Source organism: Benincasa hispida, chromosome 9 (genome assembly GCF_027475165.1).
Source record: "Benincasa hispida cultivar pf3 chromosome 9, pf3_genome.v1.1, whole genome shotgun sequence".
Taxonomy (NCBI): domain Eukaryota; kingdom Viridiplantae; phylum Streptophyta; class Magnoliopsida; order Cucurbitales; family Cucurbitaceae; genus Benincasa; species Benincasa hispida.
In genome coordinates, this window is record NC_143486.1 from 68,065,028 (window position 1) to 68,082,338 (window position 17,311).

General features: G+C 32.4%; 2 protein-coding genes and 1 long non-coding RNA gene across 5 annotated transcripts; 1 reads left to right on the top strand and 2 right to left on the bottom strand.

The window, feature by feature from the left end:
- Positions 1–1,397: 1,397 nt before the first annotated feature.
- On the bottom strand, positions 1,398–2,400 carry LOC150034031 (uncharacterized). The gene is made up of 2 exons (XR_016531702.1): positions 2,263–2,400; positions 1,398–2,100 (listed from the first exon to the last, which is right to left on the bottom strand). It is a non-coding gene; the product is annotated as an uncharacterized LOC150034031 (long non-coding RNA).
- LOC120087207 (putative cinnamyl alcohol dehydrogenase 6) lies at positions 2,357–5,261 on the top strand. Its single transcript, XM_039044117.2, has 6 exons — positions 2,357–2,494; positions 2,578–2,691; positions 2,964–3,191; positions 3,287–3,575; positions 3,680–3,833; positions 4,911–5,261. Exons 1-6 carry the CDS (start codon positions 2,400–2,402, stop codon positions 5,111–5,113), a joined length of 1,083 nt encoding a protein of 360 aa, XP_038900045.1. The 5' UTR covers positions 2,357–2,399; the 3' UTR covers positions 5,114–5,261.
- A 2,733-nt stretch (positions 5,262–7,994) lies between these two features.
- Positions 7,995–16,009, bottom strand: LOC120084416 (Single hybrid motif superfamily protein). Of its 3 annotated transcripts, XM_039040192.2 has the most exons (9): positions 15,915–16,009; positions 15,739–15,801; positions 15,598–15,651; positions 14,077–14,505; positions 13,918–13,966; positions 13,703–13,829; positions 12,871–12,941; positions 12,706–12,778; positions 11,547–11,968 (listed from the first exon to the last, which is right to left on the bottom strand). In XM_039040192.2, the coding sequence occupies exons 4-9, from the start codon at positions 14,306–14,308 to the stop codon at positions 11,855–11,857; spliced, it is 666 nt and encodes a 221-aa protein (XP_038896120.1). In that variant the 5' UTR covers positions 14,309–14,505; positions 15,598–15,651; positions 15,739–15,801; positions 15,915–16,009; the 3' UTR covers positions 11,547–11,854. The 3 variants fall into 3 exon arrangements, with proteins under 3 accessions (XP_090173183.1, XP_038896120.1, XP_090173182.1); XM_090317057.1 differs by lacking the exons at positions 15,598–15,651; positions 15,739–15,801; positions 15,915–16,009 and adding an exon at positions 7,995–8,190 and having other exon boundaries at positions 11,830–11,968; XM_090317056.1 differs by lacking the exons at positions 15,598–15,651; positions 15,739–15,801; positions 15,915–16,009 and having other exon boundaries at positions 11,547–11,758; positions 11,830–11,968.
- Between the last annotated feature and the right edge of the window lie 1,302 nt (positions 16,010–17,311).

Below are 17,311 nucleotides of genomic sequence, written 5' to 3' on the forward strand. Positions count from 1 at the left end.
ATGAATTATCTTTTTCGAGCACACTGCCTCCCAGATGTAGGTGGTATATTACTGAATCAGGTTATCAAACTCTGAGTGTTTCTTCTCTTGATTCGTTGTTTGTCATTTACTTGTTGTCTCTATGATTGTTAGGACATCTTATTTAATATTTGTGTTCTGTGTGATGAACCACCTTAAAATTTCACATCATTAACTATTAAATTTACATAATTTATTTAAAGATGACATCCCTATCTTCTCCAAAAAAAAAAATAAAGAAAAATACAAATTCAAATCATACTCATGTACACAATTAAATCAATATACTACTACAAAATCTACATTACTTGACACTTGTAGTTTTTAATTACTTGACGTTTCTGTGGAAAAAACGTCAAGTAATATGATTTTGGACAAAAAATGTCAAGTAAAAGGGTTAAAAAAGTGGAGATTGACAAAATATTTCAGATATTTTCACGCGAACCTTTACTTGACACGATTTTCGTGTCAAGTAAAAGGGTTAAAAAATCGAAGATTGACAGAATATTTCGGATATTTTCATGCAAACCTTTACTTGATGACGGAATATTTCGGATATTTTCATGCGAACCTTTACTTGACACGATTTTCGTGTCAAGTAATATAAAGTATTACTTGACACTTTTCACGTATTAAGTATAATAAGCTCTTACTTGACATTTTTTTCGTGTCAAGTAAAAGGGTTAAAAAATGGGAGATTAATGGAACATTTCGGATATTTGATAGGCCTCCAATTATATGTCGCTCATCATCTACTTCTACTAAGCGATCGTGTAGCCGAGCTAAGTGATCGTGTAGCATTTGGTAGGCGATCTGTAACATTTGGTAGGGGACCATATAGAAACTGGTAAGCGATCTTGTAGTTCCGGGTAAGCGATCGCAGGGTGTTTGTGGGCGATCCTCTAGTGTTACTCAACGATCGTAGCATTTGGTAGGCGATTGTATAGAAACTGGTAAGCGATCGTGTAATGTTTTGTAAGCGATCGTATAGTTTCAGATAAGCGATCGTGGGGTGTTTGTGGGTGATCATCTAATGTTACTCAGCGATCGTGTAGCAGAGCTCAGCGATTGTGTAGCATTTGGTAGGTGATCGTATAACATTTGGTAGGCGATTGTATAGAAACTGGTAAGCAGTCGTGTAATGTTTTGTAAGCGATTGTGTAGTTCCGGGTAAGCGATCGCGGGGTGTTTGTGGGCGATCGTCTAGTGTTACTCAGCGATCGTGTAGCTTTTGGTAGGCGATCGTATAGAAATTGGTAAGTGATCGTGTAATGTTTTGTAAACGATCATGTAGTTCAGGGTAAGCGATCGCGGGATGTTTGTGATCATCTAGTGTTACTCAGCGATCGTGTAGCAGAGCTAAGCGATCATGTAGAGACTTTATTTTTTACTCAGTGATCGTGTAGAGACTTTATTTTTCATTTCCCTCTCAAATTAAAAATTCTTTCTCTCCTCCTTTACTTTACTCAGCGATCGTGTAGAGACTTTATTTTTTGTTTTCCTCTCCCATTTTTATTTCCCTCTCAAATTTGGTTTCCCTCCTACCAAAATTATCAAATAAAATGATATTTCCCTCTCCCATTTTCATTTCCCTCTCTCAAATTAAAAACTCTTTCTCTCCTCCTTCACCATCTCACTCACGACCTTCCCCTTCCCCCAATTTTTTTTTCTTCTTTCGTGCGCTCGAGAGCCCTAGCCGTCGTCAGCCTTCATTCTCCCCTCGCCCCCGTTCGCGTCGCTGTTATTGAGTTTTTCATTCTGTCGTTTGCTCAGTCGCACCAGCCCTCTCTCCTTCGTCGTCTGCTCAGGTCCCTCGCCATCTGCTCAGCCACGGTAGCCGCCCAGCTATGCACGTCATTCACGAGTCTTCAGCCCCGCCCAGATTTGTAGCCGAATGCCCCCAACCGCTTCCGTTGCTTCAGTCATGCCCAGATCTGTAGCTGTATGCTTCCGTCGCTTCCATCGCTTCAGTCCCGCCTAGATCTATAGCTGAACGCCCCCAACTGCTTCCGTCGTCAATTTGGTCCAGCCAAATTTGCTTGTTGTCGTCGAGGTCGTCCACGTCTTCGTTGAGGTCTAGCTCTGTAATAGATTTTTTTTTTAATATATATATATATATATGAAAGATTTTAAAATTTCTTAAGAATGAAAAAGAAAAATGATTTTAAAATTTCTTAAGAATGAAAAAAAAAAAAAAAAAAAAAGACATTTTGAGATATCTTAAAGTTTAGGTAAATTTCACACTTATTTTCTTGCCAACTTCGTGGTTGTCACTGGACCGCTTTAAATACGCAGGGAACTCTCTGTTTCATCTTCATCACTTCATCTTCAACCACCATTTCCAATTCTCTCTCTCTTTCTCTCTCTCTTGTTCGCTTTCAATGGCTCAGACTACGCTGAATCATACCCAGACAGTCTCCGGTTGGGCAGCCCATGATTCTTCCGGCAAGATCACTCCATATACTTTCAAACGCAGGTGCGTGAACAGAGCCTTCTTTTTTCTGATCTCTGTTTCTGTTTGTTTTTTCAATGGATGTCTAATCTGATCGATTTCTCCAGAGAAAACGGCCCCGAGGACGTGACCATAGATATTTTGTACTGTGGAATATGCCATACCGATGTTCACTACGCCAAAAACGAGTGGGGTATCACCATGTATCCCGTTGTTCCCGGGTACTATAGTACACCCTCTGCTTTTTCTTCTCTGTCATTTTCTCAAACATTTCGTCTACTACTTCGAACTTGCTAGCCTTTCAGTTTATTAATGTCATTTCTTAAGGAAGAGCAAAATCTTTACCTCCATTATTCCTAGATCTGCCCATGAGTGAAAGATTGAATTAACTATAACACAGCCACTTAACCTTTTGAATATAATGAAAATTTAGATCTAAAAAGATCAAACAACTCATATTCTGATATTCTCCATGTTGTTACTTCCTCTTCAGGCATGAGATGACAGGGGTAATCACGAAAGTAGGAAGCAACGTGAAGAAGTTCAAAATAGGGGACAAAGTGGGGGTTGGTTGTATAGCGGCTTCGTGTTTGAACTGTGAATTCTGCCAAGATTCCCAAGAAAACTACTGCGAAAATTTGCAGTTTACATACAACGGAATCTTCTGGGATGGAAGCATAACTTACGGCGGATACTCCAAGATGTTTGTTTCAGATCAAAGGTGAGTTCATTGTACATATAACCACAACCCATTTTTCTCGTAGATAAGGTGTTCGTGAAAATCTCTGAATGAAAAAAAAACATACATCTATATAGATACGTTGTGCACATACCGGAGAGCCTACCAATGGACGCAGCGGCCCCGTTGCTGTGCGCCGGAATAACAGTGTTCACGCCGATGAAAGACCTGGGTTTGATCGATTCGGCGAGGAAGAAAGTGGGAGTGGTGGGGCTTGGAGGGCTGGGGCACATAGCAGTGAAATTTGCGAAGGCGTTTGGGCATCATGTGACTGTGATCAGCACCTCTGCTTCAAAGGAACAAGAAGCTAAAGAACGGCTTGGGGCTGACGAGTTCATAGCCAGTAAAGATCCTCAGCAAATGCAGGTTTTTTTTTTGTGTTCTTGAATTTGATGATTCTTGCAGTGATGAACGATTGTGAAGATAAAATAATTTATGGGTTTTGTTTGTTTGTTTGTTGTGAGTGACAGAGTTATAAGAGGACGCTTGATTTTGTAATCGACACAGTGTCGGCTCAGCATTGCATTGGACCAATTTTGGAACTGCTAAAAGTGAATGGGACATTGTCCATTGTGGGAGCTCCAGAAAAGCCCATCCAATTGCCTTCTTTTCCTTTAATATTTGGTATTCCAAAATTCCAGCCCTTCTACTCTTGGATTCAACGGTCAACTCAAGTTTCAATACTTAAATAAGTTATACTAAATAGTTTCAAACTTAATTTTTTTTTTTAACCATATATGGGGTGTGGGGTATTGAACGAATAAACTCGAAGTCATCGTAGATACCTGATAACAGTTCGGTTATATTTACTTTAGCTCCAATTTACTTTTCTTCTTATATATATTTTATAAGGTTCTACTTTTCTTTAAGGGATTATACCTATCTTTACGTATCTCATTAACTTGTCAAATCATATTTTAACGGTTTAAATTCTTCTTAACTCTTTTTTGAGCTATTTCAAATGAGAGTGATGTATTCTTGGAACGTACTCAAGTATTGCTCTTTTCTTTTTGGTCAAATTATAAGTTTTAATCCCAAAATTTTGAAATTTGTGTCTATGTACCCTTTGATCTTTCAAAAGTATCTAAAAGATTCTTGATTTTAATTTAATTTTGTATCTTATATGTCTCTAGTATATTATTAAAACTTTTTAAAAATTAATTTTTCCATTAAATACAAATTTGGATTGTATATAATGACACCTAAATTTTTAATTTTTAGTCGATTAAGTCCATGAATTTTAAAAATATATATCAAATGGATTAAGGAACTATTAGAAAAAAAAATCAAGGATTTATTGGACACATAAATGAAAGCTTAAGGACATATTTGACATTTTCTAAAGTTTAGAAACATACTGAAGATAAAATTACAAGTTTAGGATCTAATTAGACTTTTTTTAAAAAAATTTATGGATCAAATAGACACAAACTTCAAAATTCAAGAATTATTCATGTAATTTAACCTTTTATTTAAGGTAGGATTAAATCTTTTTTTTTTCTTTTTTTGGAGAGAATGATAATGCTTGAATTGAATGGACTTTTATGTGATGGATTCTTAGTCTATATTGATAATAACAAGATTAATATATAAAGTAATAAAATCATGTAGAACTAGTATAGAATTTGTGTTTGATGTTAATTACATACATCATATGAAAGAGAGAAAATTGAGGTTTAAAAAACCCTTGAAAATTGGCAGGGAAGAGGACAGTGAAGGGAAGCATAATAGGTGGAATACAAGAGACACAAGAGATGATGGATTTGTGTGGAAAGCACAACATTACAAGTGATATTGAAGTGATTGAACCACAAGACATCAACCATGCCATGGAACGCCTTATCAAAAGCGATGTTCGATACCGATTTGTCATTGACATTGCCCAAAACAAATCCAAACTTTAATCACACAATTTGATCCATTTGGATTTGATGTTTATGATCATTTGTTGCATCATCTAATGGTTATAACAGAGGTTGGCAGTTGTGTTACATTGTGTATTTGTTCCTTTTTCAATGTTAAGAGCTTATGTGCTGCTTTTCAAGGCCTTCACTTGTTTGTTTGAGCAATTCTATTTTCAAACAGTTAAGTTTTTGTTTGATCAGATTTTGTCTTTTATCGTATAAGGGGAAAAAAAAACAAAAAACAAAAAGTGAGGATCCCGTCTCAAAAATATGACAGACGATATGAGTTGTTCTTATTTTCGGTTGTTTTTAATTTTGAGAGAATCTCACTCTCATTGTCAAGTAATATTGAAATGACTAAGCTACAAGACATCAACCATGTAATGAAACACCTTCTAAAAAACGATGTATGATACCGAATTATCATTGACATTGCATAAACCAAACCCAATTATTTACACCAAAATTTGTTCCATTTGGATCTTATGTTTACGACCATTTGTTGCATCAATGGTTATCAGATTGACTAATGTTATATTATGTACTTGTTATTTTTCAATATTAACAACCTTTATGTTACTTGTCTTCACTTGCTTGTTTGAATAATTCTATTTTCAAAAGTAGAGTAGATTCATTGTGTTTTTCCAAGGAAGAAAAAATGTGAGAATTCTATATCGAAAAGATGAGATCTTAGAATCTTTATAAAATACGTAAGTTACTCTTTTCATCACCAATTGATTTGAGGATGAAATTTCATAGTTATCTAATATAGTGTCAAAAATCACAAAATTAAAATGTGTATTTATTTAAAGAAAATAAAGTTTAAAATCAAGTTATGAACAGAATTTTCCCAGAGTGTTAAGTCCATAAAATAAATTTACATTTCATTCAATAAATCATCTACTTTAAATACAATCAAATCAGAATGGAAATGGTCCATATTCAAACAATGTGCCCCATGTCCAATGTCATAGGTTTTTTTTCTTTTTCTTAAATAAATTAAAAAAAATATCTACCCATTTAATTTTTAGGACATGTTTGATAACCATTTTGCCTTTTGTTTTTATTTTTTAAAATTAAGCTCATGAACACTACATCTACCTTCAAATTTATTCCTTTGTTATCTAAATTTCACCAATGGTTTAAAAAACCAGCCAAATTTTGAAAACTAAAAAAAAATAGTTTTCAAAAAGTTTTTTTAAAAAAAAAATTGGTTAAGAATTCAACCATTGTACTTTAGAAAATGCACATCATTATAAGAAATGTAGATAAAATAAACCTAATTTTAAAAAACGAAAACAAAAAAACCAAATAGTTGGACCTTAATATCAGTTAAAAATAATAATTGAAAGATTATGGTTTCTGTCTCTCCTTCTTTAATTATTATTATTTATTTAACCAGAGTTGTTTTGTGTGATGTTTTTAAGGTGTGCCATTATATGGTTGTAAGAATCCAGATTTAAAATGTAATTATTATTTAATTTGGTGGTCCTAAAGTTTTTTAACGTTACATTGAATGCCCAACAATCTTCTCCGGAGACAATATTTCCTGATAGGATGGTTAGGTTTGGGGCATTTCCACTTTTTGAATAACCTTTTTTTGGTCAATAAATATTTTCAACCTATCATTATATATCAATACCCTAAGGACTATTTGGTATAGATGTCTAAGAATAAGATATTTAGAAATAAGATATATGAGAATAAAAAATGATTGTGTTTGATTGTACATGAAAATATTATCATAATTTTGTGAACAAAAATTGTGTTTGTGTTTAATTTATGAAATTAAACATGAAAATCTTATTATGATTGTAATAGATTAATAATTTAAAGAATAAAGAATATTCAATATATCAATAAAAAATTAATTAATTATGAATCAATAATAATTTTAATTATAAATATTTGAAGATTGAATGATTTATAATTTAAATTAGTTAGTTGATGTATTTAATGACGTTATACTAATTATAATCTAACACTTAATCATTTTTATTATTAATTAACTTCAACATTTGTAATTTTACTTTTAATTAAATAATATAAGAAAATATATTTTGATGGACAATATATAATATAAAATGTGAATAAAATAAGATAAAAATATGATATATTAATAAATAATACTAAAAAGTATCTTGTAAATATGATATGTTAATAATGAATGGAGTTTGGTTTCAATTAACATAATATTGAGATTTTTTTTAATGAATTAATTCAGATAATTTGTTAGAAATCTGTTTTAAAATCTTTAATATACGGCATTCACGCACATACGACTTCTTTAAATGTCGATTAACATAGTAATAGAGAAAACTTTTAGTTTTCATTAACAAGTGTGGTTTTCATCTTTTCATCTTTTTATATTCTTCTATTTTTCTTTATTTACTTAAAAAGAATTAAGTGATAATTTTTTTTTATTACATTGGTCAAATTTTGAGAGAATTATAATCTTATTTAGGTGATTTTGACTTAGCTTTAGTGAAATAATTATAAATGATGAAGGTTCTGAATTGATGTAATTATTAGTTTTAAATTTTATTTAATGTCCTCAAAATTTAGGATTGTACCTTGATTTCTTCCTTAACATTTTTCTGATATTATTTTTTTTATTCTTAATGCGTTATTTAAAAAAAAAAAAAAAAAAAAAAAAAAAAAAAAAAAAAAAAAAAACAGAAATTGATTAAAAATGAAATTGCTATTTTTTTTCCTTTTCTTTTTTCTTTGTTTCTAAACAATATAAATTTATATAATTTTGCCAAAGTAAGCATAATTCTCTAACCTCATTCCTAACCAAAAGGTCAAATATTTGAATCTTCAGAAGAAAAGGATACTTTCAAATATCAAAATCTTTCGAAGAAAATGATGCTTTCAAATATTTGAATCTTCCAAAGAAAATGATACTTTCTTTTATATATAGCAAATCAAAGAGTTCAATGTTCATTTGGTGAGAAAATGTTTTGCAAAGAATTTGAAGTTTCATATAAACCTCCAAACAAATAGGCTTCACCCAACATAGGAATGACTATTCTCCCTTTGGGTTTTTTTCTTTATTCTTGAAATTCTTGAACATCCTGATAAAACAAAATAGCATTCCATATGCTTATCGAAGATAATTATCCAAAATAAACAACTTTTCAACCATACCATTCAAAAGTCATTAAAAATAATAATGATAATTTGAACATTATAACATAAACATTATAACATATTCTCAAATATTAGTATGTCGGAAGTAGTTTTTAAAAGGGTCATAATCACTCGAAAAATGCTTTTAATAATTTAAAATCAAGTTTATTAGTATAAAAAAAAGTACGTTTAGAAGTGTAAAATTAAACATTGAGTTAATTTTGAGTGATTAAAGTTGTGTTTCAAAATGATTTTAAGGATGACAAAAGTGATTCTCTACCATCTCAAAATCACTCTCAAAGATGAAAAATTACTATATGCATTCCTCTCCCCTTCGTTAAGTAAGACCAAGTAGTTGCAGCTATGTTTCAGGTTATTCAATCTATTGAGTTGACTTTTCTTTTTTCTATGCTTACTACCGAAAAAGACTACCTCTTAGATTAGTGGATCAGACGCAACTCATGACCTCAGACTATTCTAAGGAGTTGGATCTTTCAATCCAATTAAAGAAAGATGCAAGATAAAGGAGAAGTATGCCGAAAGAAAAATCCCACTCTCTTGCATTCACCCTCTACACAAGCATTTCTTGTCCCGATAGGGAAAGATCCCGACATGACCCATCACCATGGGAAAAATGAATGCCCCTAGGCCCTAGTTTTACAAGTTCAAAGGAGAGTTTGAAAATGAACACCCCTAGACCCTAGTTTTACAAGTTCAAGCAAGAGTTTGAAATGATATTTCCTTGTTCAAATAATCAAAGTTGATTTTGAAAATCCTATTAAAAAGAAAAAAAAATGTAGTCTCACGAGTAGTTTTTAAAACTATTTACGAAAACGAAAACAAGGTACTTTTGAAATAAATTAGGAAAAATGTGCAATATTTTTATCTTTTATGAATTGAATCTCTTCACCTCAAAATCTGTATCACCACAAAATAAAACTAACAGAAGTTTGCTTAGAGTTGAGGTTTAACGGTTTAACCGTTAACGTTTTTTACTTTTATAAATAAACTTGGTGCTTGTGGCAATAATATGCCAGCTTGGAATGGTGGTAAGGGTGTTGCCATTATTTTTAGGACTTCTTGCAGATTTAATTAAATAAGTTTAAAAAATTAACCCTGGAGCTCAAATTTCAGTTCACGTGATATACTTGATACATCTGATACACTTGATACAATATTAATATATGCTTGATATACTTGATACATTATTGATAGACATATGATATACTTTTGAAAATGACTAGTTATATGAGTGTTTTAAAAAAAATCATAGAAATGATTTTTTTAAAAAAATTCTCTAATTATTCCAAACACGCCAAAAATTTCAAAATGAGTATACTAAACGGAATGTTAATGAGTTTTAGGTTAAATCTCCCAGATTTATTGTATATTTGTACTTAAAAAGGAAAGAAACAACATTATTTTAAAAAGAAAAAAAGGATAAAAAAATGTAGCAAACACAAAAATTAAAGTGAGTATATAAAAAATACAAAAAATATACAAATCAATGAGAGAATATAGTGACATACTTTAAATTTGGTATATTAATTATCTGATATACTAAAAAATGTGAGTTTACTAAATGGACAAAATTGGAATCCAAAATTAAATAAAAATTTAAATTTGAGAATTTTGTCGTATTTACAATTCTCCATATGTCACCTTTAATTATGCATTTTGGATTTATCACTCATTTCAAATTTCCTTATTTTTTATCTGACCTGAGCAAGACCAACACCCGATTTTCCTTTTTTTTTTTTTTACATTATTATTTTTTAAAATGTCAATCTTAAATATTAATAATTATCACTTTATTATAAGTAAAAAAAAAAAAACTATAATTTGCACATCATTTTTAAAATATATTTTAAATATTAAGATAATAACTATTTTAATTTTAAAAGGTTTGGTTTAACATGTGGAGTCGTAGAATTAAAGCTCTTGACATTTTAATTAACATTATATTCCTTCTATAAAGAAAAATATTTGTTTAAGTATAAAATATAAAATATTTATTATTAAGTATTTAGATTATAGTTTTAACTTATACTAAAAAAATCAATTTTAATAATAATATTATTATATAAAAATGATAAAGTGTATCAATATATTAGTTATAGTTTTCTTTAATAATTGTGGTTTTTTTAAAAAAAAAAACTTTATTTTAAAAAATTTTATTAATTATTTGTCAAATAAAAGACAATACAACTAGAAAAAAATAATGGATAAAGTTGGTTTTTATTTATTATTTTTGTATAATTTTAATCATATTAAGAATTTCATAATAGTAAAAATACAATAACCTTTCAATTGTCCACAGTTATTTTACTTGTCTTAATATTATTATAGCGTTAATATATAAGCCATTTAATATTTTTTTTTTATATGTAACATTATGAGTAATTCTTATTTAATTTAAACTAGTTCCGTTGTAACTTACTTAGAAAGATAGTTAAATTATAATTTAAATACTAAACTAACACATGTAATTCTTTTATTATTTACAAAAAAAATAACTATTCCTCTTTTTTTTTTTTTTTTTTTTGAGTTTTTTTTGTTCTTATAGCAAAGTGGTATAATTATTAATATTTAAGATTGACATTTTAAAAAAAAAAAAAGTAAAAGAATAAAAAGAAAAAAAATAAAGTCCGGGCATTGGTCTTGAACCCAGGTGGGATAAAAATAATGGTAATATCTTATTGCCTCTAATGCAATTTACTTATATAAGTAAAAAAAGTTAAACCATTCAACGTCAAGAAGTTAGTAGCACAAATTTGGAGATCAATACAGAAGACAACTATTGCACCCTTTTCCTAATTTATTGCAAACGTAGCCTTTTTTTCTAAATAGTTTTCAAAACTATCCAAGTATTCTAATTAACCCTTGCAATGAGCTGCTCTCTTAACAATTGCTTGTTATTTTCATCCAAAACAAGAGATTTCACCTACTTCAGAGTAGAGGAACCTCATGCTTTGTCTCAAAAAAAGAGGGGGAAGAAAAGTATGGGCATACTCTAATCTACTAATTGTACATCGTCAGAAATTAAGAATACATACTTTAAAAAAATGAATGTTAACAACTGGTTTAAGTTTTATCATATTTCATCAACTTTCTTATTTTATATTCTGTTTTAACCCTTGTACTATGAATCAAATATCTTATTTTAGTCCTCAAACTTTCATAAAACACTTTATTTTGGTCATTTTAGTCAAAGTTTTATACTATATCTAATAAAAATCTTGAATATAAGGCTACATGATGATGATGCCGTATGAGACTTTTGCTAACTTAAGTGCTGAAATTAAGTAGCAAGGACCAAAGACTTCTTATAAAGTTCAACTACCAAAACTTGAAGACATAAGGATTGAAAGTTCAAAGATGAAAATATGATTTAAACTTACTATACCTGATAAGTCGTATTAAATCACATAATGCCAGGCGAGGTAAATATATAGTTCTCAAGCTTACCAGAATTGGGTGAATTATTATCACTCAGCAGTCGGTTAAAATATGCTGCGAGATGAACCTAGCGGGTTAAAAAGAACAGATGGAGGAAGCATCAATTGAAGAAATCTATGACTTACTTGTTTCTGTATGCGGATGAATGACTCAGTTAAGCTCTCTCAATCTTTTGTATTCTTCAAGGCTCAGCAATGACTCCTTCACTTTCAGCCAATCTGCTGCTTTTGGCATAACAATAGCAATGTACCCTTCTCTGTGAGCCTGTAATAATATAAATACTCATCATTTGAACATTTCAGAATCTTGTTTTTATTTTTTCCCCCTTGAGGTAAGTGAATTGAAAAACAACACTAAAGATGACTGACTGACCCAATCTTGTTTTCATAGCATAAAGTTATAAATAAGAAAGGAGGACATAAATTTTTCCCTCCTTATTTGCATTCATATAATTTCATATAATATAATCATCGTGACAATAATAAAAAGAAAATCAATCTTCCTCTAAAAGCTCGTGGGAAACTTGCCAATTGAGCATTAGTTGGAAATTTCAACAGCAGTCGCTTTTTGTGTCTGTGTTAGTGCAATAAAATGGAAAAGTCTAAGAAGGGAACTCATCTATCCACACACTATAGGGAAGTAACACTGTAAAATTTCATTCAGCCAATCTAATACAGTAAATCTGCTACTATATCAGCATTATCTTCCATATGTGAGCTTTAAATCTTTAAAACAAATATCGTGAAAGAATCCGAGTATACTCGAGGACCCTCTCAATCTTGAGACCACACTCAACCTCTAATTTACTCACCAAACTTCCCTAACAAACTACTTAACTAATTACTAATATACTCTTACTATCCCTCTAATATCATTCCTATCATATTGGTAATGTAGCATGCTCACAGGAATGCGGAACAACCACACTTTCGCAAACTACAGTATCAGCAATTAATATTCTAAAATCCCAAATGGCCGTTAAATTAAAAGGTCATCCTCACCACAGTATTGAGCAACTCTGGCTGCTTCATTAAGCGATCATTTACTTCCAATAGGGAACCTTTAACAGAACACCTAACAATAGTATAAAAGATCTGAGTTACGATTGAAGAGAAGCTAACGGGCACGTCATTATCCGAAATTGATGAAAAGCATAAAGTTCCAACCTGACAATATAAGAGGCATCTTTGGTGCAGACTTTACATAGAGCAGAATTGGGCTCAAAGAATTGCGCATTCTGCAAAATAACACTAGTGACTTCAGCACAGAAAATAAAATCCCAGTATCCAGATTCACAAACAGGACAGGAGTTAGAATTCGAAGTTTGAGGTGTAAAAAATTGTAAAAATAATTTTAGAAGAAGTTTGGCTATCATATATGTAAAACCTCCGGATGCCATTTCTTTTATGGTACATCAAAATTCTACTGAAAAGCAACCTCCATTATGACAAAAGAACTCCACGAGACAAGGCTGGTTCTAAAACATATACTGTCTGTGATATGATGAATTATGATATAATTCACAAATAATCATATAGGAAATTGACATAACCTTCTATCTAGTGATGATACTTTCATAAAATCCAAAGGCAACATAACTCACACAGGCTAAATCAGCACCTTAACAGTAAGCGAGGTTATATCACAATGTATATATGTCAGTTTCTAGGAGTGATTCTGAAATGATTAAAATCACTCTTGTCAATCTCAAAATCTCCAAACATAATGATTAAAATCACTCTCGTCAATCTCAAAATCTCTCCAACATACTTTTATTCACTCAAAATCGATTTCGATGATATGAAAATGACATTTAGAAGTGTAAATCAAATATTAAATTAGTTTTCAGTGGTCAAAGGAATATTTTGAAGTAAGTTTCAACTTAACAAAAGTGATTTTTAAATATTTAACTGTTTCATAATCACTTCCAGACATGCGCTAAATCACAACACTAGTAACGCAAACCAGTTAGCAAGTCCGCGTTTACCATTTCTATACCTTCTTGCGTTTGCCAGTGACTTTAAAGCTGCTGCGATCGGATTTCCCTACATTGAAATCAACGGCTGTGACCCCGCCACTGTCTTTGAATGCAATATGCGTAGCAGCCAAGCCGATCACACACAATCTAGAATAAGAAAAACAAGGCAAAATAGTAAATACAATGAGCAGGAAATTGTTCCTCGGATAAACTAAAAGAGATACCAAAATTTTACCCGTTAGCGTGGCGGTAAACGTACTGATCATGACCTTCCTTTATAAAATCTGGAAATCAGATGACCAATTAGTCAGAGTAATAGAAGGGTTTAGGGTTTAGTTAGAGCAATAAAACATCCATTATGAATTTGAAAAAGATATGGCGACAGTGAACGTGCCGGGAGCGAAATACGAGACGAAATTGGTCTCGACGGCGGAGGGAGGCGCGAGCGGAAGATCCCTAACATCGGGAATCAGAAGTTTACGTAACTCTTCATCTTGTTCATCTTCTTGGAATGATTTCGGTAGTGGTTCTGTCAGTTGTTGTAGTTCCTGCTCCTCCAGCGGCGGCGGTTGTGGGGAATTTTGAACCGTAACATGAACATTATTATTGGTTTCTCCATGCTCCATCGGAGATTATCAGAAGCCAACCGGAGGTGAATCGGAGAATTCCAAGTTTCCAACCGAAATTGCGTTGTTGCTTCACTTCCGTGGCGGAATTGCTGGCCCGGTATGGCGAATGCGAACGAAATGTTCGTCCTCTAAAGCCCAATGAACCCTTCTACCATTTCCAAATAGGCCCACGAGGATCGGTGTTCCTTATACAACTGTAGGGATTTTTTTTTTTTTGGACTAACCGTATTAAAATAATTGCACATATAGAACAAAATATAGTAAAAGATTAAAAACCCACGTCTAGTCACCATTTTGCTCGCTTCTTTCCGATTTTTTCAAATTGAAAGTTATCACTAATAACTGCTATCAATTACTATCATTGATAGTTGCTATAAGTGTCAGCTTTCAATTTGAGAAATATTAATACGATCATGAAATATTAGCTTTTAATTTGCTATCAGTTATCAATGGCTATCATTGATACAGTTTTATCAATTGGAATCAACCTTGAAATATTAACAATTAAGGTCATTAATGGCTATCAATGATACTTTTATAAGTAGTTATCAACATTGAAAGAAAACCAACAACTTTGAAAGATTGAGCTATATCAGTGATGGAAAACTAATAGTGGTTATTACTAATAGAGTTTCATAAATGACTATCAACTTTGAAAAAATAACACAGTAACTATCACTAATAATTTTCTATCATGGCTATCACTAATAGCAACTATCAGTCGATATCACTAATAGACTTTCATAAATTAGAATTAACCTTGAAATATTAACATTTAAAGCTAGCAATGATAGACTTCTATAACTAGTTATGAACTTTCAAAGAAACTCAATATATAGACACTTAAACGCTATCATTGATATCACTAATATCACTCATATCGTAGTTATCAGTAATAGTTTATTTCACTGATAACATCACTAATAAGATGCTAACAGCAATCTCACTGATATCATGTTATCAATGATCTCATTGATATCATGCTATTAGTGATAGCTCTTTATCACCGATAACATGCTATCATTGATATGCTAGCTTCTATCAATGATAGCGACTGACCATCTTATTGTCCCTTTTTGTAACAACTCGACTCCCTAGAACTCAAGCTAGGCCGTTAATCCAAGCATTGAACACTTTTGGAAAACCATAATCCCTCCTATAACATAAATTACAATTTTTAATTTAGCACCCCTGGCCCAAACACAATAAATCCAATGCTTCCAACTTATTCTTTGGGGTCTAATTGAATTTAAACAAATTACATAAGGTCCCCAAATTAAACTTACCAAAGTTGTGGCTTGGCTCGAAGTCAATTCCAAAGCTCGATTTGTTTGCCCAACCTGAAAATACATCAAAACCAAAGTTTAATAACAAGGGCTTCAACGATTACCCTTAATCCAAGAAGGGGCCAAGGTACTAAAACTCACCAAAATCTACCAAGGTCAAACCTTTGCAACCTCGCTCAACACGCTTCGAATCTTCAAACTCCGCTACAATCCGAATATATGGACCAAATATAATGGTTTTTTTTAATCAAAACTAACCAAAAATCAAAGGGTATTTAGGATTTTGCAAAGAAACCCACCAAATTACCAAACCTTACCCAAAACAAGGGTTTCGGCCAAAATGGATGTCTAAACAGTGCATGTGGGCTGAATGGCGGTTGAACAATGACCCAAAAACAAAAGTGGAACAGATTTGCGGTGAAAACAGGTTTGACGGCGTGGCTGGGGAAGCTCCGACTCAGATTTGGCGGCTGGAGATCAGCGCAAGGGCTCTGCTTAGGTTTGACGTGCACGGTGCTCGAACGGTTGGAGACTAACCTGGCGGCGCAACTGTGTGGGTTCGTACAGCAGATGAGCTGCTGGGCAAAGGGAGAGGCACGACACTCCTGCGGCTTAATGCAGTTGGGCGAAGCGGTGCGAACGAAGGTGAGGGCTGACGGATTCGAGCGGCGACGCAGGGGGGTTGAGCGGCAGTTGGGCGTTACAGGGAGAGGGTTTTTTAGGGGGGGTCGTGCTTGGGAGTTTTTTTTTTAATATTGTGATTAGGAAAACAATTTAGGGAAATATAGTGGTTTTGAAACTATTTAGAAGTCTATGGTTGTTTTGGAGATTTCGAGGCGGAGATTTTATTTAAAATATTTTGTCGAGGATTTAACCCTTGACCTATCGAAAATTAAAGAAGAGATCGAGGGTTTGACCCTCGACTTAAAGGAAATTGAGAAGAGGACAAGAGTTCAACCCTCAACCTGTCGAAAACTAAAGAAGATCTGTAAGGGCAGGAGAAAATTTAAAAGAACCCTCAACCTCTGGAAAATTATAGAACAAACCCTCGACCTAAAGGAAATTAAAGAATCGTTTAGTAATTATATACATGATTGCACACAATCGTTTAGTAAAATTACTATACAATCGTTTAGTATAACGTAACAATAGGTGCAAACTTCCAGAAAGAACAAGTGAACTATGAACAACTTCTTTATTAGGCGATAGGAATCAAACAAGATTAATCGGTCGCTTACGAGATGCTAAACGATCGTTTACAATCTCTCCATTATGGCTTAATATGACTAAACGATCGCTTACTAAATCCTCTGCGATCAGCTACAAACTCCTAACGATCTCTTAACTATTACTATACACGACCACCTTCTCAGAACCTATACGATCGCATACCTTTTACTATATGATCGTATACCAAGTGCTACACGATCGTTGAGCTTTACTATACGATCGCCTAGTGGAAGTAGATGATGAGCAGCATGCTGTGATAAACTCTTCGCGACAGCGTCTTCCAAACTCTCACTCTCGAGAGCTCTCTTTCCCTCCTACACGATCGCTTAGCTATTACAATTAGATGATCGTCTTCACAAAACCTATACGATCGCCTACCTTTTACTATACAATCGTGTTCCAAGTGCTACACGATTGCTAATCTTTACTACACGATTGCTAAGCTATACTACACGATCGCCTAGTGGCAATACACGATGAGCGG